The following is a 23529-nucleotide window of genomic DNA, read 5'->3' on the forward strand; positions in this document are numbered from 1 at the left end:
CATATAGCCGATGTTCTCGGAGTCGCTGCAGGATCTGACGGAGATGCTGATGGTGCACCTCTTGTGACAGGGAGTAGATCAGGATGTCGTCCAAGTAGATCATGACAAACTGATCTAACAAATCCCAGAAAATATTGTTCATGAAATGCTGGAACACGGTGGGGGCGTTGGTCAGGCCAAACGGCATCAACGTGTATTCAAAGTGTCCGTATCGAGTACCAAACGCTGTCTTCCACTCATCACCCGACCGAACTCTTGACAAGGTTGTAAGCTGCACATAAGTCCAGTTTTGTGAAGATCTTTGCCTCCTGGAGTCGGTCCAAGAGTTCAGGGATGAGGGGCAGTGGGTAACGATTGCGCACCGTGATGGCATTTAATTTTCTATAATCGCAGCAAAGCTGCAATTCACCGGACTTCTTTTTGACAAACAGCACGGGTGCAGATACTGGCGAGGACGAGGGGCGGATGAAACCCCGAGCCAAATTCTTGTCGAGAAAGTCCTGCAATGCAGCCAGTCCTGCCAGCATCAAGTTCCCTTCGTCCAGTGCGCTCCCACAGGGAGGGTCTCCTCAGGGTGCCGCCGGTTAAAGACTGCCGGCGGGTAACACCCAGGGGTAGGGCCTTCTCAGTTGGTGCGCCTGCCCTGTGGAACCAGCTGCCTGTGGAGCTTAGGACTGCCCCCAACCTCCGTTCATTCCGCCGGGACCTGAAGACCTGGCTCTTCGAGCTCTCTGGCCCAGGCTGAGAATATTTTTAATTTTAAATTTAACTGGGTTTTAATTTTCTCAGGGTTCTATTTAATCTCTTTTAATTTGTTTTAACGTTTGTATTGACTGTTTTTTAAATGCCCTGTAAACCGCCCTGAGTCCTTCGGGAAAGGGCGGTATATAAATCTAAATAAATAAATAAATAAATAAACTCGGGGTCCGACATGGAGTACAAAGGCCCCACTGGGAGAGGCACGTCAGGGAGTAAATCAATGGGGCAGTCATAGGGCCTGTGCGGGGGTAATTGATCCGCCTCCGTCTCGCTGAACACATCAGCATAACCAGTCAGTTCGGAAGGCAAGGCAACCCCTGGGGAACCCTCCACCTGGCCGGCACAGATATGGTGGGTGTGGTCCACGCACTGCAAGCTCGGGAAGGTGACCAAGTTCTGTGACCAATAGATCTTGTGGGTCATGCATCCGGAGTCACGCCAGTCCCAAGACCACGGGGAAATGCAGATCTGAGACGATATAAAACTGAATGGCCTCCTCATGGGAACTGATGGCAATACACAACGGTTGCGTGGCGGCCTTAATTGGCCCAGACAGGAGCACTCGACCATCGATAGTCTCCACTAACATGGGCAGTTCCACCGGGAACTGGGGAACAGCCCATTTGGCCACAAATGCTAAGTCCATAAAATTTGTGGTGGCCCCAGAGTCAATTAAGGCATGGACTGGAATCCCTTTTGGCTTTCCGGGGAGGATCAGACGTGCCTCCAATATCAGATGTCATGGAGGTCTACAGGCAGCATCAGAAAGACGTTGCTTGGTGTTGTGGGATGCCCAACCTAACACACCTTTTAGATCAGGCTCGGGGCGTTTCCCAACAGAGGAGTAGGGGGCTTTCTTGGGGCAGACTCGGTCACTGACACCTGTCGTCGCTTCTTTGGGCAGAAGGCAGCCAAATGCCCAAGGTCCCCACAGTAAAAACACAACCCCCCGAACATCGCTGTTCTGTACCAGCCTGCTACCGGCCTTGCAGAAAAGGCAACCCCTTTACAAACGGCAAGAGGCTGGAATGACGTCTGCCAAATTTATTACAAAAACAAACAAGACACGAACCAAGATACAGGAGCTTTGAAACACTATCTGAGCGGTTGATTTCAGCAAACCAGCCCTCCCCACACAAGTCCTTTATAAAGAGTTCAGGGCGTGGCTTCTCTCTCCCTCCTTCCGAGAAGCCCCATTGCCTTCCTCTGTTTACTCCTACTTGACTGCCTCCTGCGTCGGGCATCCTTGAACAGGGCCAGCTGTGGGTCATCTTCATCCACACTGTCAGGCTCACACAGCTGGGTCTCCATGGTGACCAAGTGGGAGGGGCCTGCCTGAGGGCTATCATCAGCAAGGTCTTCAACACCCCCCTCCTCCTCTGAGTCGTCCGACCCAACTGCCGAACCCACAGGCTGACCCTGAATCACAACACTATCCCGCACCGCAGGGCCCTTCCCCTGGGTCTGCCGATCCGGATGCGGTCGGGATGGAAATTGTTCATGAAAAGCAGTCACCAACGCAGGGGCATGAACGGCGGTCGCGTCTTCCCAGGTGAAGTCCTCTGGTCCGTAACCTTTCCATTCAATCAGGTACTGGAAACGACCTTTCAGCCAACGGGAATCCCTGATGCTGGCGACCTCGTACTCGGGGGTGCTGCCTCCATCACGAGGTCCTGATGGGGGAGGTTCCGCTCGGTGGAGTGGACAGGCCGGTTGCTCGGGGACCAACAGAGACCGATGAAAGACTGGGTGCACGCGCAGGGAACGTGGCAGAGTTAAGCGATAGGCGACCGGATTGATGACAGCCTCGACTGGGAACAGTCCTAAATATCGGTGATCTAACTTTCTCACCGGCCGTGTTGACGGTAGGTTCCTGGTGGACAACCAGACCCGATCCCCCACCGATAGTGGAGGCGTATCCCGTCTTGACCGATCAGCAAACCTTTTGTAATCGGCCTTGGCCTTCTCTAACTGACGTCGCACCAATCGATGGATCGCCTGTAACTCTGCCATGAAGTCGTTCGCTGCCGGCTCCGGTGAGTCCACGGGAGAAAGGGGGAAAAACCGGGGGTGATATCCCACATTGGCCAAGAACGGTGTCATCTGTGTGGAGGTGTGCTGCGAATTGTTAAATGCAAACTCAGCTATGGCCAGATAGTCCACCCAATTGTTTTGCTGCAGATTGACGTAGCAGCGCAGATATTGTTCCAGGATACCAATGACCTTCTCGGTTCCCCCGTCAGTTTGAGGATGATGCGCGGACGAGAGGCAAATCTTGATATCCAATGCATGCATCAACTCCTGCCAGAAGCGGGCTGTAAACTGGGCCCCCCTATCGGAGACGACTCTATCAGGGAGGCCGTGCAGCCGAAACACCTGCTGAATGAACATAGGACTAGTGAGGCAGGCTGACGGTAAGCCGCGACAGGGGATGAAGTGCGCCATCTTGGTCAGCATGTCCACCACCACATACACTGTCGTAAAACCAGAGGATGGGGGTAAATCCGTCAGAAAGTCCATGGACACAGCCCCCCAGGGTCTTTTGGGTGTCGGCAAGGGCTGCAGTAATCCAGGCGGGGCCCCTGTCGCTGACTTGGCCTGCCTGCATGGGATGCAGGAAGTGACATAGGACTGGACGTCGTGTCGGACTCGGGGCCACCAGAAGGTACGGGAGACCAGGTTCAGGGTCTTGAACAGGCCAAAATGCCCCGCCGCCGGGTTATCGTGACACTGGCTGAGGATGAGTCCCCTGAGTGGCCCTCCCGGAACGTAGAGCCGGTCACGATAATACAAGAGTCCATCCGTGACCGTCCAAGGAGAGTCTGGCCCCACCTCCTCCTTCCGCTGAGCCACCCATACCTCCTGCTGCTGTGCCTCCCGGATCCGAGCCCGTATATCAACCGGCTCCCGCACCGCAGCAAAAGACTCGACGGGGATCACTGTCCTAGGCAGAAGCTTGTCTTCCACTCGGGAATATTCGGGCTTCCTGGACAAAGCATCCGCTCTTTGATTGTGCCCGCTAGGTATGTACTGAACCCGGAAGTCAAACCTCACAAAGAAAAGAGACCACCGGATCTGGCGTTGGTTCAAATTCCGAGCGGTCTGCAGGCTTTCCAAATTCTTATGGTCCGTCCGGACCTCGATTTGATGCCGCGCTCCCTCCAGATGATGCCTCCAGGCCTCGAACGCCGCTTTGATGGCCAGCAGCTCCTTCTCCCAGATTGTATAATTGCGCTCCGAAGGGTTCAGTTTTCGTGAATGGTACGCGCAAGGGAAGAGGGTACCGCTGAGCGTCGTTGCCTGGAGTAACACCGCCCCAATGGCAATGTCGGAGGCGTCCGCCTCCACGACAAATGGCCGTTGCGGGTCAGGATGCTTCAAGATGGGCTCCTTCATGAAGGCTTCCTTCAAAGTCTGGAAAGCCTGTTGTTCTGGACCGTTCCACTGGAACCGAGTCTTCTTCTGCAGGAGCTGGGTGAGGGGGGCTGTCAAGGCAGCAAACCCAGGGATGAACGTTCGGTAATAGTTGGCAAACCCAAGAAGTCGCTGAACATCCTTCACGCGACGCGGGGGTTGCCAACTCTGCAAAGACTCAACCTTACTCGGCTCCATGGCGATGCCCTCAGGAGAAATGCGGTGACCCAGGAAATCGATGGTCACCCGGTAGAACTGGCACTTCTCCAACTTGGCAAACAGCTGATGTTCTCGGAGTCGCTGCAGGACCTGATGGAGATGCTGATGGTGCACCTCACGCGACGGGGAGTAGATCAGGATGTCATCCAAATAGATCACGACAAACTGATCCAACAAATCCCGGAAAATGTCATTCATGAAATGCTGAAACACGGCGAGGGCATTGGTCAGGCCAAACGGCATCACCGTGTACTCAAAATGTCCATAGCGAGTACCAAACGCCGTCTTCCACTCATCACCCGGCCGAACCCTGACGAGGTTGTAAGCTCCACGCAGGTCCAGTTTCGTGAAGATCTTAGCCTCCCGGAGTCGGTCCATGAGTTCGGGGATGAGGGGCAGCGGGTAACGATTGCGCACCGTGATGGCGTTGAGTTTCCTATAATCGCAGCAAAGCCGCAATTCGCCCGACTTCTTTTTGACGAAGAGCACGGGTGCAGACACTGGCGAGGACGAGGGCCGGATGAAACCACGAGCCAAATTCTTCCCCAGAAAGTCCCGCAATGCAGCCAACTCGGGGTCTGACATGGAGTACAAACGCCCCACTGGGAGAGGCGCATCAGGGACTAAATCAATGGGGCAGTCATAGGGCCTGTGCGGGGGTAATTGATCCGCCTCTGTCTCGCTGAACACATCAGCAAAGTCGGACAGTTCAGGAGGCAAGGAAACCCCTGGGGAACCCTCCACCTGGCCGGCACAGATATGGCGGGAGTGGTCCACGCACTGCAAGCTTGGGAAGGTGACCAAGTTCTGTGACCAATAGATCTGTGGGTCATGCGCCCGGAGCCACGCCAGTCCCAAGACCACGGGGAAATGCAGATCTGAGGTGATATAGAACTGGATGGCCTCCACATGGGAACTGATGGCCATACATAATGGTTGCGTGGCGGCCGTAATTGGCCCAGACAGGAGCACTCGACCATCGATAGTCTCCACTAACATGGGCGGATCCACCAGGCACTGGGGAACAGCCCATTTGGCCACAAATGCTGAGTCCATAAAATTTGTGGTGGCCCCAGAGTCAATTAAGGCATGGACTGGAATCCCCTCTGGCTTGCCAGGAAGGATCAGACATCCCTCCAAAATCAGATGCCATGGAGGTCCACAGGCAGCATCGGAAAGACGTCGCTCAGTGTTGTTGTGGGACGCCCGATCTATCACACCGTCTAGATCAGGCTCGGGGCGTTTCCCGACAGAAAAGTAGGGGACTTTCTCGGGGCAGGCTCGGTCACTGATGCCCGCTGTCGCTTCTTTTGGCAAAAAGCAGCCAAATGCCCAGCGTCCCCACAGTAAAAACACAACCCCCCCGATCGTCGTCTGTTCATTTCAGTCACCGATAGACGAGACCTGGTGGCACCCAGCTCCATTGGCTCCTCCCTTTGAACTGGGGGCTCACGCACAACAGGGGCTGCAGGGGTCTGGGGGGTGGCACGGCGACTCCTTCGCTGCTGCAACCGAGCATCGATCCGCAGGCAGAGATGGATCAGCCCATTCAGGTCTGAGGGAATATCCACACGGGCCAGCTCATCCAACATCTCCTCCGACAATCCATCCTGGAAGGCATCCACAAGCGCAGCCTCATTCCAGGCAGAATTCTGGCTAAACAGCCAAAAATCGCTGATATAGCCCTGTAGGGGGCGTTGACCCTGCCTCAGAGCTTTCAGACGTCGAGTAGCAGTCTGCGTCTTAATAGGGTCCTCATACATCAGACGCATATGATCACAAAACCCCACAAAGTTGTCCAACAATGGGCTAGGTTGAGCCAGCAGAGGCGTGCCCCAACGAGCTGCATCACCCGAAAGAAGGCTTAACACAAACCCCACCTTATCCCGGTCAGTGGGGAAATCAGCTGCTCTCACGCTGATAAAGAGCTGGCATTGTCCCAGGAAAGCAGGAAACAGTTCTGGAGTGCCTGTAAATTTATCCGGCATTGCAACTTGGCATTTTTTCCTGGGTGGGGGTGATGGTGGGGGTGCAGCATGAACCTGAGCTTGCAGTTGAGCCACCTGAGCTGCCAGCAAAGTGAGTTGCTGGGTGAGCTGGGCATTCTCAGCACGTAGCTGCTCCATAATATTAGTAAGGGGTGGGAGGCTGAAAGCAAACTGTTCTGTACCAGCCTGCTACCGGCCTTGCAGAAAAGGCAACCCCTTTACAAACGGCAAGAGGCTGGAATGACGTCTGCCAAATTTATTACAAAAACAAACAAGACACGAACCAAGATACAGGAGCTTTGAAACACTATCTGAGCGGTTGCTTTCAGCAAACCAGCCCTCCCCACACAAGTCCTTTATAAAGAGTTCAGGGCGTGGCTTCTCTCTCCCTCCTTCTGAGAAGCCCCATTGCCTTCCTCTGTTTACTCCTACTTGACTGCCTCCTGCGTCGGGCGTCCTTGAACAGGGCCAGCTGTGGGTCATCTTCATCCACACTGTCAGGCTCACACAGCTGGGTCTCCATGGTGACCAAGTGGGAGGGGCCTGCCTGAGGGCTATCATCAGCAAGGTCTTCAACACCCCCCTCCTCCTCTGAGTCATCCGACCCAACTGCCGAACCCACAGGCTGACCCTGAATCACAACAATCGCCTCTTCATTTCTGCCACCGATAGACGAGTCCTGGCAGCACCTATCTCCATTGGCTCCTCCCTCTTAACCAGGGTCTCACGCACAACAGGGGCCGCAGGGGTCTCTGGGGTGGCACGGCGACTCCTTTGCTGCTTCAGCCGAACGTCGATCCGCAGACAAAGATGGATCAGCCCATTGAGGTCTGAGATAATATCAACAAGGGCTAGCTCATCCAACATCTCCGACAATCCATCCTGGAAAGCGTCCACAAGCGCAGCCTCATTCCAGGCTGAATCCTGGCTAAGCAGCCAAAAATCGCTGATATAGCCCTGTAGGGGGCATTGACCTTGCCTCAGAGCTTTCAGGCATCGGGTAGCAGTCTGCGTCTTTATGGGGTCCTCATACATCAGACGCATATGATTACAAAACCCCACAAAGTTGTCCAACAGTGGACTAGGTTGGGCCAGCAGGGGTGTGCCCCAACGAGCTGCATCACCAGAGAGAAGGCTTAACACAAACCCCACCTTATCCCGGTCAGTGGGGAAATCACCTGCTCCCATGATGATAAATAGCTGGCATTGTCCCAGGAAAGCAGGAAACATATCTGGATTGCCATTAAATTTATCCGGCATCGCAACTTGGCATTTTCTCCTGGGTGGTGGTGATGGTGGTGGTGGTGGTGGTGGTGCAGCATGGATCTGTGCTTGTAATTGAGCCACCTGAGCTGCCAACAAAGCGAGTTGCTGGGTGAGCTGGGCATTCTCAGCACATAGCTGCTCCATGATAGTAAGGGGTGGGAGGCTGAAGGCAAACTGTTCTGTTCCCGCCTACGACCGGCCCTGTTTGAATGTCAGGGACAACCCCTTTTTATAGTCAACAGGCTGGAAAAACCCAACCAAATTTATTTACAAAGAAATCAAAAGTTCAAACAAGAGTTAAACCAAAAGTTCAAACAAGAGTTAAACAGGTATAACAGACCAGGACTCTAGCAGAAGATCTTCAAATGGTTTCCTTCAGCAACCAGCACCTCCTCTGCTTGGCGGGCTTCCTCCTCTGCTTGGTGGGCTTTGCTTTGGGCTTCTATTTCAGCTTCCTTCCTGGCAAAGGAAACTTACACTTTCTTTTCTTCTGCAAGCGCACGGGCCTCTACTAGCTTGTCATGTATCGTTGAAGCCCTGGAGCAAGAGGATCTAGCAGAACGTTCTGTGACTTTAGTTGATGTGGATCTATGGGATCTGGTCTCCTGCAGTTCAGCAATACGGATTTCTGCCTTATTCTTTGCATCTTGCACTAGGAGATCTCTTTGCTGGTTTAGTTCATCAATATTGGTTAGTTCTGCTGAGGAATCATCTACATCAGTCATTCAAAAAACCTGTGTATTTTGCAGACAGCCGCTGGTAACTTTCATATGCTGCAGATAGACGACCTATAGAGCCTCTTAATTCAACAGGATTATCCTTAAGGCTCAGCAAAACTGACATGCAGTATGCAGTTCTGTCCCATAGTTCTGACAGATTACTGGAAAATTCATCTCTAATTGCCTCATAATTTTCCCTGAGTTTCTGGGTTTGTCTTATTGTACGCTCGGGTTTTACAGCAGGATCTTTGTACAAATCAGGGTTGTCTGGTCGAACCAGCTCTTCTGAATCAATGGGGCACTCCGCCATGCCTAGGATAGATACAGAAAACTTCCTAGGTATTTTTAACTAATTCGGTGAACTTCGCTCTTTGACCATCAGGGGACGCCTTCTGCGTGGTTAGAGACTTCAGGGAAGTTCACCCTTTGACCACTAGAGGTCGCTGTTTGGAAGCAAGCCTGTTATTTGCAGATCAGCCACTGGGGAGTGTGCTGTTCTGCATGAGTAAATACAAGCCTGTTATTGCCCCTAGCCTTCACTTGGACACAAGGTCAGCCAAATTGTTTCTTCTTAGGACCACAAGTTGTAAGCTGGTCTGGAGCTCTTAAGGAACTGCCTTTGCATGTTAAGAGTGTCAACCGTGGGCTGTAAACTGTGCCATTAACGAAGGTTAATTTGCTCCTTGTTCCTTTGTTTAGAGCTAGCGGGACTGGGTAGGATTGCTTTGCTTTAGGCCTTCAGTTGTAGGTAACTTAAGTGTAGGCTTGCTGAATAATCTCCCTTCTGGAGATTCAAAACATATATTTTAGGATTGTTAGCTAAATCACTTGTTTTTTTCTTTTTCCATATAAAGATGCTTTCATGGCTTGTCATAAGTGTGAATCAATATCTTTCTCTGTATATACAGCTTCACATGCAGTTTAAATTTGCAGACAGTATAAACGTTTCAGTTTGGCCACCAGAGGTCTCTGCCTGCTTTAATATAAATCCAAGCTTGCTGTTTACTTTCTGCATTCCAAGCTCATTCATAAATGTATGTTTAAAATATTGTGCCTCTCCCTGGATTCTGCCACCTTCTGAGGAGGAAGGAGAAGTTGTTTATTCAGCCTGCCTTAGGTTATCTTCAAAGACCAAGGAAAACCTTTTGAACTGGGGACAACAAGGGGGAGGGTTAGGGAAGAAGGGATCTGGGTTGTATCTCCATTTGAAACTGAAAGGAAGAAAGCAATAGCAATAAAAGCACTAGAAGATTACCCTTTCCCATGAAAGAGCTTGACACCTAAATTTAATTAATGTGAGTCTGACCAAATGGGGTTGAAGGGAGGGGGTTGAAACGGGAATCCTTTATATAGTGTTAAAATGTAAAACAATGCCAGATCCTGTCTTGTACTTCCACAACCGATCATGTCATAGTAAAAATCCCTTTTGGACAACACCTGGCTCCAAGAGTTCGTTATTTTCCTAAGACGTGGATTGGGGTGGGTCCTGACAGTTAAACCAAAAGTTCAAACAAGAGTTAAACAGGAAGCAGAAGATCTTCAAACGGTTGCCTTCAGCAACCAGCACCTCCCACACCTTCCCCTTTTATCAGCATTCCCAAGGTGTGGCTTCTCATTGTCTTCTCCTCTCACCGAGTTGCCTCATGGCCTTTCTCTGTTCTACTCTGCTGGTTTGCCTCCTGCTCCTAGCGTCCCTGAATAGATCCAGCTGTGAATCATCTATGTCCAATACCTCATGCTCACACGGCTGAGTCTGATGAGAAACATGATGGGAGGGGCCAGGCTGAGAGTCCTGCAGTGCATCAGAGCCTCCCTCTGTCACCAAAGGCTCTCCAAACCCCTCCTCCTCCTCCTTTTCAGAATCATCAGACTCAGCTGCCGGTATCACAGGCTGACGCTGAATCACAACAATAGGCATCAGGAAGGGCATCCAGCCAGTAAATGCTCATCTCCATTTAGTCACTCTGACTTCACCCTGATAAAAGGGATTACATGGTCATAAAAAGAAAAAAAATATGGAGAATGCCATATGTAGCACTTTAGGCTCCTAGAGAAAGATATTAACCTAGTCAATTACAACAACAACAAAACTGTTTTATCAATCATCAGTCTTTGTATAGCCATGGCTGAGTCATGGCTTTAATGGTTTTATATTAATCTTCTATGCCAGCTTCACTCTTGTTACCATTCTTGAGCACATCATGATAATCCATTTCAGCTCTTCCTTGTATCCTTCTTATATTTAGGTGCTGGTAGAGAAGTACTGTTTTCTTTAGGCTGACATACTTGGAAGAACATGGCTATTGCCTTTAAATGCTGAGCAAAGAACTGCTTTCAGTTCCCTCACTATTAAATATGCCTGTTGCCATGTGCAAAACATTGTATTCTGAAACATTTCAAGAGCAAAACTTCACAAATCATCCTATTTTAAGGGGAAAACTCCCATTTTTTGTGTGAAGTGAGATGTTCTCAGCTTTTTGGAAGCATGAACTTTTAGTATATATTTAGCATGCCTAAATGGAGTATTGAACATTTCAAATATTTTTAGCATCTTTGTGAGCTTGTGTGTGTTATTATGTCATTTTAATATGTATTTATATTTAGTGTTGAGAAGATAATCATTGATATGTAAGACATTAAAAACATTTTGTACTCTTCAGATACATCAAAATTTGACAGTGCTGAGGAAGATTCAACACCAATCGACTCTTCTTTTATTTCAAAAGAGACAGAAAAACTTTCAAGTAAACAGGTTGTCACTAAAAAAGGCAAGTGTTTGAAATTTACTAGTTAATTTGATCTTGTAAAATTTCTACAGTTGTTGAAATTCATTTTTTTCCTCATCAATCTCCGCTCAGTACCCCATAATGACAAAGTGAAAATGGAATTTTAGAAATGTCTGTAAATGTATTAAAAAGAAAAAACTGAAATACCATTGGCATAAGTATTCAGACACTTTGCAACAATACGTGAAATTTAGTTCGGGTGCCTCCCATTTCTCTTGATCATTGCTGACAGGATTATTGCAAGGCACAGATATAAGGAAGGCTACAATAAAATTTCTGCTGCACTGAAGGTTCCTAAGAGCACAGTGGATTCCATAATTCTCAAATGGAAGAGGTTCGGCACAACCAGGACTCATCCAAGAGCTGTTTGCCTGGTCAAACTGAGCAATCAGGGGAGAAGGGCCTTAGTAAGAGAGGTGACCAAAAACCCGATGGTCACTCTGACTGAGCTCCAGAGATCCTGTGTGCAGATGGGACAGAGTTCCAGAAGGACAACCATCATTGCAGCCCTCCACCGATCTGGGCTTTATGGCAGAGTGGTTAGACAGAAGCCTCTCCTCAGGCTGAAATGTTGGTTCTGTTGGGTTAATTATTACCTGAAAATAGTAATTTCTCTAAACAATGTTATATTTAATAATATATCTTCAAACATATTTTAATTAAAAGAATAATAATAATTAGTATGGTACTTAGTATGGTAAAACATACAAAGAACTGATGTAGATTCTCCCTTCAATCTTTTACTAGGAAAAGGCAGGGGAGCAAAGAAAAGGAAAGCATCTGGTTCTCACAATGAAGGTGAATATAACCCTGGAAGAAGCAAGGTAAACAATCTGCTAGATACACTTATTGGTTAGTAATGAAAACATTGTAAAATAATTCATGGGTTAGCTTACATATAGTTTTTTTTTTAAAAAAAGCAAATTAAAAGCTTTAAAATATTGTATAGTTGGGATCACCTTCATCAGTAACTTTTAATAATTATTTTAAAACAGAAAGTGAAGAAAACAGCCTTCAATCAGGATTCTGATGTAGACATCTTCCCATCTGACTTTGCTTCCGAAACAACTGCCAGGCCACGGACAGGTCGGGCTAGAAAAGAAGTGAAGTATTTTGTGGAATCTGATGAAGATGATGATTTTGCTATGTTTTAATTAAGTGCAGAAAGAGCACACGAACTTCCAACAAATATTTTAAGTTGTCCTTTGGTCTTTTTCTGTCACAGACATTTTGTACATTTGACTTATTTTATGTGATATTGTAATTGGTTTTTATTATTGTGTGTAGGCATTTTAACATTTTGTTTGTACACTTACAGTTTTATGCTCTTTTTTACTCATTGAAATGTCATGTATTTGTCTGATTGGCTTGTAGAAATGTTCTAGAAAGCTGTGCAAAAGCACATGTTTTAATTGTCATAGTTGCAAACGACCAACCTTTTTGAAATGAAGTTTCAACATTAAAAATATAAGACCATTTTCTTGTGTATAGGGGCTTGCCCTAAAGAAATTTTGTTTACACATGGTCAAAATAAATATATTTTATTCTTTGCTAAGAGAGTCCATGGAAAAGGTAAACAGCATATGAACATTAACAGCATTGTTAAACAGTCTCAGTGTGCAAACCAGAGCCAGTGAAAGTACATTACAAATTTGCTAGAATATACAGTATTAAAAAAAAACACTAGTCTGTTTAATGAAACCTAAAAAACTGACACTTTAAAAAGTTGTAATTATTCTACCGTCTTTCACTGTTTTATGGTGATTAGCAAAGTCATAGAGGCAGATTCTAACATCTGCTTCTTGGTGTTCTGGTGTGATGCCCTGTGATGCCACATAAGAGAATGGTACGGCTGGGGAACAGTTTCTCCAGAGTGGTTTTTTTTTCCACTAGTGCCACCGACTCACAGGTAGTGATTATGTCTGATTATTATTCCACCAAGTGTTCCTAATAGCTTTTGAGCAAGTGAAATAACATTATTATAACACTATAAAGTGTATTATAACACTACAGTATAAAGTATATTTTCAGTATTTATTTTTATTTTTAAACACCGCTGAAGATGTTACCTAGCCTGGTAACGAAACATTCAGAAACCAACCCACAAGCTCGGAGAACAAACCTTCACCCTCATTTATTTTTATATGTGGAAAGTCAACCAAATACTAAACCCTTCGTATATTTTTAAAGTGACATTAACAATAGAACAAATTATGTTCAAATAGCGGAGCTGGCAGTTATATGCCCATATAAATTACTACTGCTAATGCAGTGAAATTCTTTGTTCTATTGCTGGGAAAAAATAATACTCTGAGGTCTTTAAAAAGAGCAATGATAAGTTTTCATCCTGTGTCTCTTTGTATGTTGTCCATCTTCTAAGGGATGTCTGGGGTGTTTCATGTACATGAACATATAATAGGATTTGGAAGGGACTTTGGAGGTCTTCTAGTCCAGAAGTCTCCAACCTTGGTCACTTTAAGACTTGTGTACTTTAACTCCCAGAATTCCTCAGCCAGCATGGTTGGCTAGGGAATTCTGGGAGTTGAAGTACACAAGTCTTAAAGTGGCCAAGGTTGGAGATGCCTGTTCTAGTCCAATCCCCTGCTCAAGCATATACCATCCTGGAGAAATGGCTGTCCAGTGTCTTCTTTAAAACCTCCAGTGATGGAGCACCCACAGATTCTGGAGGTAAGCTGTTCCACTGATTAATTGTTCTCACTGACAGGAAATTTTTCCTTAGTTCTAGGTTGGATCTCTCTTTAACAATCTTCCACATTACTTCTTTTTCTGCCCTCAGGTGCTTTGGTGAATACCATGTTTCCCCGAAAATAAGACCTGGTCTTATTGTTTTTTTGCCTCCAATAGAGGCACCAGATCTTTTTCAGGGGGTGTCTATTTTCACGGCCACAGCGGCACCAACAGCCCCGTCCAGCTGGCTCACTACTTCTGTGGCTGAAGGAAATGCCTCTGCAGCTGAGAATGGAGCTCTGCCCTCCATTTCGCTGTCAGAGGCCTTTCTGGAAGGCCTCTGACGGCAAAATGCAGGATGGGGGGAGGTGGGGGCACAGAAGTGGGCCAGAGAGGCAGGTGTCAATTCATGAGAGGCCTGACTGCAATGGTAAGCAGGTGTGGGGCACATGGGGTAGCTCCACCCCTGCCCTAGCTTGGCTTTTAGGTGTGCACCTCGCCCCAAAATGGGATTATTTTGGGGGTAGGGCTATTAGGCCCACCCCCAAAAATCAAGCTAGGGCTTATTTTGGGGGCAGGTCTTACTTTCGGGAAAACACACTAGGTCAATCCCCTCTTCTCTGTGACAGCCACCCACTCAAGTACTGGAAGACTGCTATCATATCACCCTTAGCCCTTCTCTTCATTATAATAAACCAGGGGTGTCAAACTGCCAGCCCATGGGATGGATACGTCATGCAGAAGCCGTGCCCACCCCAACTCTGGCAAGGGGAAAAAAGTCACGGTATGTCATGACATGTCACGTGACACAGCAAGTTTGACACCCCTGGACTAGACATACTTAGTTCCCTTAATTATTCATCGTGCAGTTTAGCCTCTAGATCTCTTATCTTTGTTGCCCTTCTCTCCACTCTTTTTTGTGTCATCAACTTTTTTGTATTGTGATGACCAGAACTGGACACAGTATTCCAAGTGTGGTCTCACCACTGCAGCATAAAGTGGTACTATCACTTCCCTCTGTTGATGCAACCTAGGACTGCATTAGCTTTTTTGGCAGCTGTAGCACACAGCTGGCTAATACTTAAGGGGTGGTCTACTAGACTCTTAGATCCCTCTCAAAGTTGCTACTGTTGAGCCAAGTACCACCCATTTTATAACTCTGGATTTGGTTTTTCTTGCCTATGTGTAGGATTTTACTTTTCTCACCACAGAATTGCATTGTGTTGGAGAGGGCCCAGTGTTCAAGTTTGTCAAGATCCTTCTGAACCTTGGGTCTATCTTCTAAAGCAAAAATGTCAAACAGAAGACCCGCGGGCCGGATTCAGCCTGATATGTGGTTTCGTCTGGCCTGGGGACCTGCTCTGGAAACAGCGAAGGTCCGGCCCGCCGCACCTTGGCCCGGCCCAGGCCGACCAAGCACTTACCTACAACCCAGAGAAAGAATAAAAAGCCTTTTTGCCAACTTCCTACCTCGCTCTCCCTCCTTCTGTTCAGCTTGGTGTGAATGGTTCATGGCCTTCTGAGTTCTCCAACATTTCTCGAATAAGAGGTGGCATGTTGTTGTTAGTTGCGAAGTCATGTCCGACCCATTGCGACCCCATGGACAACATTCCTCCAGGCCTTCCTGTCCTCTACCATCTTCTGGAGTCCATTTAAGCTCACACCTACCGCTTCAAGAGGTGGCATAGATCCAGGGATCTCCATTTTCAGTGTACTAATGCATTCAACACCTTATGAATTATTCAGCCAAGGAAAAAAATAAATGGAAAAGGTTAATATGTTGAATTTTTTTCCAGTCATACTCTACTTCTCTCAAAGGACAAGAAACTTAGATAATTTTAAAAGTTGGTTTTCATCTTATTACGTGGATTATTGCAAAAAGCCATGTCTAGGTTTCCATAAGAGCAACAAGAAAACTGCTCAGGTGTTTGACTAGAACAGACATGTCAAACACAAGGCCCGTGGGATGGATCCGGCCCGATATGTGGTTCTGTCTAGCCTGGGGACGTGCTCTGGAAACAGTGAAGAACCGGCCCGCTGCACCTTGGCCCGGCCCAGGCTGACCGGGCACTGATCTACAACCCAGAGAAAGAATAAAAAGACTTTTTGCCAACTTCCTACCTTGCTCTCCCTCCTTCTGGCTTGTCTCTCCGGAAAAGAGAAAATAAAATCTTCTTCCCCCAGTCAATCTCTTCTTCCTCTTTAAAAATCCCAACCAACCGCCAGCCACCACAGAGGCCGCCAGAGCTCCCGACCTCTCTGCCGAATCCGCAGAGCTCCAGCAAAGCCTCCCACTCAGCACCTATCCCACCCAACTACACTATCTGCTACACTTCCTTTCTTTAATCCTCCTCATCTCTCCTTCCTCCACGCTTAGGAAGGGTTGATGGAGGGGGAGAGATTGCCAGTGCTCCCATGTTGCCGCCAGTCTTGCTATCCCATGTGGGCGGGGGGGCTGTCCCAGTGAAAGGAAAGCCTCTTGGCTGAAAGGCTGGAGGTGTTAGTGGGAGGGGGGGCGGCGCTGATCTACAACCTGGTTGCATTCATCAAAGCGAAAATGCACTCAGCTTTAAATCCATGGGGCAGCCCCACCCCATCCCCTGGGTGCATGTGCAAGTGGAGTCCGTCTCCTGTGCGCACACCCGGGGGCAGGATAGAGGCAGCGGGGCAGCTCCTTGCTGGTTCCAGGGGATCTAAGGCTGAGCGCATTCTGGCTTTGATGGATGCAACCAGGTTGTAGATCAGCGGCACATCCACCCACCAGCGCCTACACCCTAGCAGCCACGAAGCAGCCTTTTCAATGGGACCACCACCGCCCGCCCATGTGGTATACCAATGGTCGGCAGTAGTATGGTAGTGCTGGCAATCTGTCCCCATCTCATCAGCCATTCCTGAGTGCAGGGGAAGGAAAGAGATGAGAAAGAGAAGGAAGGAACGGAGGGAGGCAGGAAAGAAGGAATGGAGCAATGGAGAGTGGGAGGAAGGAAGGGAGGAACAGAAAAAGTAAGGGAGGGAAGGAGGAACAGAAAAAGGAGGAAGTGAGGAACAGAGGGTGGGAGGGAGGGAGGAACTATATCTATCTATCTCTATCCATCTATCTATCTATCTATCTATCTATCTATCTATCTATCTATCCATCCATCTTCCTAAATATCTAATAGCTATGTAATGAAATAAATGGTTGTCTCTCTGTCTGTCTATGTATTAACAATGTATTATCTATGTAGTATCTAAGTATTATCTCTCTCTCTATCTATCTATCTATCTAATTATCTCTGTCTGCTTCTCTATTTTTATCTATCTATCATTTATCTATCTATCATTTATCTATCTATCATCTATCTATCTATCATCTATCTATCTATCTATCTATCTATCTATCTATCTATCTATCTATCTATCTATCTATCTATCTATCTCTGTCTATCTATCTCTTTATCTATCTCTGTCTCCCTTTCTCTCTTTATCTATGTATCATCTATTAGTCTGTCTGTCTGTTAGTCTGTTAATCTATCTGTCTGTCTGTCTGTCTTGTCTGTCTATCTATCTATCTATCTATCTATCTATCTATCTATCTATCTATCTATCTATCTATCTATCTATCTATCTCTGCCTGTCTCCCAGTCTCTGAATCATTATCTATTCATCATTTATCTATCTGTCTATCCATCCATCCATCTTTGACTGCCTGTCTCTCTATCTCTATCTATCTATCTATCTATCTATCTATCTATCTATCTATCTATCTATCTATCTATCTATCTATCTATCTATCTATCTATCTATCTATCTATCTATCTATCTATCTATCTATCATCTACAGTTGCAAGAAAAGGTATGTGAACCCTTTGGGATTACGTGGAGTTTTGCATGAATTGGCCATAAAATGCGCTCTAAACGTCTTGTAAGTCACAACAATAGAAAAACACAGTCTGCTTAAAATAATACTACACAAACATTAGCTGTTGTCATATTTTAATTGAACATAAGCTTGAAACATTCACAGTGCAGGGTGGAAAAAGTATGTGAACCTTTGGACTTAATAACTAGTTGACCCTCCTTTGGCAGCAATAACCTCAACCAAACGTTTCCTGTAGTTGCAGATCAGACCTGCACAATGATCTGGAGTAATTTTGGACCACTCCTCTTCACAAAACTGTTTCAGTGTAGCAATATTCTTGGGATGTCTGGTGTGAATCACTCTCTTAAGGTCATGCCACAGCATTTCAATCGGGTTGAGGTCAGGACTCTGACTGGGCCACTCCAGAAGGAGTATTCTGTTCTGTTGAAGCCATTGTTTTGTTGAATTACTTGTATGCTTTGGGTCATTGTCCTGTTGCATCACCCATCCTCTGCGGAGCTTCAGTTGGCGGACAGCTGGTCGTACGTTTTCCTGCAAAATGTCCTGATAAACTCTGGAATTCATTTTCCCATCAATGACAACAATCCGTCCAGGCCCTGAGGCAGCAAAGCAGCCCCAAACCATGATGCTCCCTCCGCCATGTTTTACAGTGGGGATGAGGTTTTGATGTTGGTGTGCTGTGCCTTTTTTTCTCCACACATAGTGTTGTGTGTTTTTCCCAAACAACTCAATTTTGGTTTCATTTGTCCACAGTATATTTTGCCAGTAGTGCTGTGGAACATCCAGGTGCTCTTTTGCAAACTTCAAACGTGCTGCAATATTTTTTTTTATTATTGAAAAGTTTTACAGTACATTTTATCTTTAACAATCCCCCCACCTCCCCCCACCCCTACCTAACCCTCCCTATCCCTCCCCCCCATTCCCCCCTCCCCCCCGACTTCCCAGAGCTAAGTACAAGGTATAAAAACAAAGAACAATCATAAACATCCATATGCTAACAACAATAAACTATTAATTCTATCGCACTCTAGCTCATATGAAATGACTACAAGCAATACTAATATTACATATAAAAAAAAAAAGAAAAGAAAACTTATTCAAATGCTAAATGAAACTTTTTAGTCCCATATTTGTTCTGGATATAATCAATCCACTTTTTCCACTCCATAATATAACGTTCTTGCGAATGATCTTTCAAGTAAGCCGAAATCTTTGCCATTTCCGCCAGGTCAGAAACTTTTAGAGTCCATTCTTCTATAGTCGGCAGTTCCTCCTTTTTCCAATATTGACCTATTAAGAGTCTTGCTGCTGTGATTAAGTTCAACATAGCCTTGGTGGAGCAGTGGGCTAATGCCTCCTTAAGTAACACCAGCTGCCTGCAGTTAGTGCAGGTTCGAGTCCCACCAGGCTCAAGGTTGACTCAGCCTTCCATCCTTCCGAGGTAGGTAAAATGAGGACCCAGATTGTTGGGGGCAATTAAGCTGACTTTGTAATAATGCCGCTTGGGGTGTGTGTGAAAGCCCTAATAAGCAGGCATATACATAGAATGAAGGCTACTGCTAAGCTTGTAAGCCGCCCTGAGTCTTCGGAGAAGGGCGGGATATAAATGGAATTAAAATAAATAAAATAAATAAATAAACATCAACTTAATGTCCACAACAGTAGCATCTGTAATTATGCCCAATAAAAACAATTGCGGACAAAACTTTATCCTTTGCTTAAAGATCTTCTGCATATTCCACCAAATTTTTATCCAAAAAGCCTTAACCTTTTTGCAGGTCCACCATATATGAAAATACGTTGCATCTTCGCCACCACACCTCCAACATTTAGGTTGATAATTCGGATACATACTTGCAAGCTTTTTAGGATCTAAATGCCATCTATAAAACATTTTCTAAAAGTTCTCTCTTAGGTTTTGGGCTTGCGTAAATTTTATGTTCCTCACCCAGATCTTTTCCCACGTGTCCATTGTAATAACTTCTTGAATATTCTGGGCCCATTTTATCATACAGTCTTTAACAAGTTCTGTTTCTGAGTCAATATCTATCAATGCAAGATAAATCCGTTTGATATGTGCTGGACCCTGGTTTCTAATTTGCTTTATCAAATTTTCATCAGTCATTGCAAAACCAATTTTCTGATCTTCTTTCCACCTGGCCCGTAACTGAGTATATTGAAACCAAGTTTGAACGATCTTCTCATCTCGCAAGAGATTATACGGCTTCAAACACCAGACATTTCTTTCCAAACTTAAGATCTCCTTATACGTAGTCACATCATGTTTGAAGCCAACATTTATGTTTTCTATTGCATGTTTCGGGATTGCCCACAACGGCATCTTGTAGTCTAACTTATGTCTATACTTCTTCCAAACTCTCAACAATGCCTGTCTTAAAATATGGACTTTAAACACATTATCTACCTTCTTATCATACAACAAATAGGCATGCCAGCCAAATAACAAGTTGTGGCCCTCAAGATTTAATAATCTCCCTTGTGTCAAATTAATCCAGTCACTTATTCCTGACAACGCAGCAGCTTCATAATATAATTTAAGATTAGGCATTTTAAGACCACCTCTTTCACGAGTATCCTGCATAATCTTAAGTTTAACTCGTGGCCTTTTCCCTGCCCACACAAATTTATTGATACCCCGTTGCCATTCTTCCAAATTAGAGTCTTTTTTAAGGACTGGTATCATTTGGAATAAAAATAAAAATTTAGGCAGGACATTCATTTTCACTGCTGCAGTTCTTCCCAGCAAAGACAATTGCAATTTTTCCCAGCTCTCCAATTCTTTTTGAATTTTTCCCCATAACTTTTCATAATTATTTTTATATAACTTTGCATTGGAGGGTGACAAATACACTCCCAAATATTTAACCCTTTTAACAATCTTAAATCCAGTTAATCCTTCTAAAAGGGCCTTTTGCGATGCTGTCATATTTTTGGCTAAAATTTTTGTTTTTTGTACATTAACCTTAAATCCAGAAACCTTCCCATATTGCATTATTATCTCCATCAGGTCCACAACAGAGTTTTCTGGCTGGGTCACCGTAACAACCAGATCGTCTGCAAACGCCCTCAATCGATAATCCTGATCTCTAATTTGAATACCCTTAATTTTTTCCGAGTTCCGTATTTTTATCAATAATATCTCCAATGTTAAAACAAATAATAAAGGTGATAATGGACACCCTTGTCTTGTGCCCTTCTCAATATTGCATACTTCAGTCAGGCTATTGTTAACTATTATTCGGGCAGTTTGTTTTTGATATAATGCCCTAATTGGTTGTAAAAATTTATCCCCAAAATTCATTTTATCTAAAACTTTCATCAGATATTGCCAATCCAATTGATCAAAAGCTTTTTCAGCATCTAAAAAAATTAGCGCCGCAGGGATCTGGTTGTTCCTTTCCAAAAACTCCACCACATCAACTATATGCCTCACATTATTTTTCATTTGTCTACCACTAATAAACCCAGTTTGATCCCCATGAATCATCTGTTGCAAAACCCTCATCAATCTGTTAGCTAACACCTTAGCAAATATCTTGTAGTCTGTATTTAAAAGTGATATTGGTCTGTAGTTTCTTACTTGAGTAGCATCCTGATCTTCCTTCGGAATCAAAGAAATAAAAGCAGTTCTCCAAGACGGAGGCACCCTTCCCCCCCTCTGAATTGTCTGAAACAATTCCCTTAATGGCTTTATCAGCTCCAATTGTAAATTTTTGTAGTAGACCGCAGTCAGTCCATCCGTACCTGGCGCTTTGTCCACCTTCAATTCCTTAATTGCTAAAAGAATTTCTTCTTCTGTTATCAATTGATTAATCTCCTCCTTTTGTTCTTGTGTAAGAACCGGGATGCTAGCATTCTTCAAATATACATCAATATCTGTTTCATTAATCTTCTCCTTAACATATAATTTGGAATAAAAATCCACAAAGGCTTCCTTGATAAGATCCTGTTGAAACACAACCTTTCCTTTGTATTCAATTTTATCTATATTAGAAGCCCTTTGTTTTTTCCTTAACCTGTAGGCTAACCACCTACCTGGTTTATTGGCATTGCAAAAAGTATTATGCCTAGCAAACTGTAGGTTAGTTGCCACCTGATCAGCCATCAACTTATCAAATTGTCCTCTTAGCAGGTTAATGACCTCCTTAATCTTCGCATCCGATGGATTCAAAATTAGGGCCTTTTCTTTTTCCCTGATTTCATTCTCCAGTTCTTTTCTTCTAACTTCCAAATTACGTCTGTATTTATTATTCATATATATTAACACCCCTCTCATATAAGCTTTGCTAGCATCCCAAACCATGTCCATAGAGGTATCCTTATTCATATTAATTTCAAAAAAATCCTTCATCTGCTTTTTACATTCTTCCACATTTCTCTGATTTCTAAACAAATTCTCATTTACGCGCCAGGAGCGCCTATCTCTATTGTCCTTGTTGATCTCTAACCAGACTGGACTATGGTCAGATATAGTTCTTGCACAAATCTTTATCTTCTTAGTCCTAGAAAAAAAATCATTAGTCAGTAATATAAAATCAATCCTAGAAAAAGATTGATGTCTATCAGAAAAAAAAGTATAATCCTTTTCATGTAAGTGTGTATCTCGCCAAATGTCTCGCAATTCCAGATCATCCTTCATTTCAAAAAAAGATTTAGGCAATCTAGCATGACTCGGGGCACGCTTAAAGAAACCAGATTTATCCAGCTGTACATCCAGGACACCATTCCAATCTCCCATAAAAATCAAAGATTTATAATCCAACTGGGTAATCTTTGTATGTAGTAAACTAAAAAAATCAGTTTGTTGTTGATTAGGAGCATACAGTCCAACTAAAAGCGTTTTTTTGCCTTCTAACAGCAAATCTATCATAACATATTTTCCTTGTTTGTCTACTTCAATTAGTTCCGCTGTCAGAGTACTCTTGACATAGATAACCACTCCATTTTTCTTATTCATTGCAGAAGCAATAAATTGCGTGCCCAGCCTTGAGTTCAACAAATACTTTTGGTCCATAACCCTAATATGCGTTTCTTGCAAACAGATAACATCAGTCTTAAATTGTTTTAAATATTGAAAAACTTTCTTTCTCTTCTGTGGTGAATTTAATCCATTAACATTCCAGGTTAGGAACTTAGTCGCCATTCTTGGCATCCCGAAGTTTCTGGAGCACGTCTGCCAGGACCCCTTTAACTTCCTTAGGCCGCGCCCCTCCCACAGCTTCACTGTAAGTACGCTTTGGAGGTTCCATAACTTTCTGCTGATCTTGCTCTTGCTCTTGTCTCACTCGTCTTAAGGCGGCACGCGTTATCCTCTGCTCTCCAACAGCTGCCGATGAAACTGTAATTTGATCCCCTCCAGCACCATTCTCCTCTATCTGTATTCCTTCAGCATCTTGAGGCTTTCCCTCGCCATTTCCCTTTACAGATTCCAGAAGTGGTAGAGGGGTTGCTTTTAAAACTTTACTGTAAAAATCACGTGCCTGAGTCACTGTAACCAGACGATGTCTTTTACCTTCGTGCATCACCACCATGCCCACTGGAATCTCCCATCTAAACTTGATGTCACATTTCTTAAGTTCCTGTGCTAGAAAGGCAAAATCTTTCCTTCTCCTTAAAATCTTTGGAGGAATCTCTTTTAAGACCAAAACTTCTTGCTCAGCAACCACAAACTTGGTATCATAAGCAACTTGAATAACTTCATCCCTAATTGCTCTCTTTGTAAAGTAAACCACCACATCTCTAGGTAGCTTCCTCTGCCTTGCAATCCATGAGTTCACACGAAAGATTTTATCTATACTTCCCTCAAT

General features: G+C 45.1%; 1 protein-coding gene across 1 annotated transcript in view; it reads left to right on the forward strand.

Moving 5' to 3' along the window:
- The window catches only part of LOC308676842 (DNA topoisomerase 2-beta-like), a gene marked incomplete at both ends in the record, with an annotated part of 378437 nt that extends 366132 nt beyond the window's left edge, over positions 1–12305 (forward strand). The window contains 3 exon segments of the mRNA XM_081342876.1: positions 11026–11133; positions 11899–11975; positions 12147–12305. Coding sequence (XP_081199002.1) covers positions 11026–11133; positions 11899–11975; positions 12147–12305 — 344 coding nt within the window.
- Positions 12306–23529: the final 11224 nt, after the last annotated feature.

This window comes from Vipera berus, assembly GCF_964194415.1.
Source record: "Vipera berus genome assembly, chromosome: W".
Classification (NCBI taxonomy): domain Eukaryota; kingdom Metazoa; phylum Chordata; class Lepidosauria; order Squamata; family Viperidae; genus Vipera; species Vipera berus.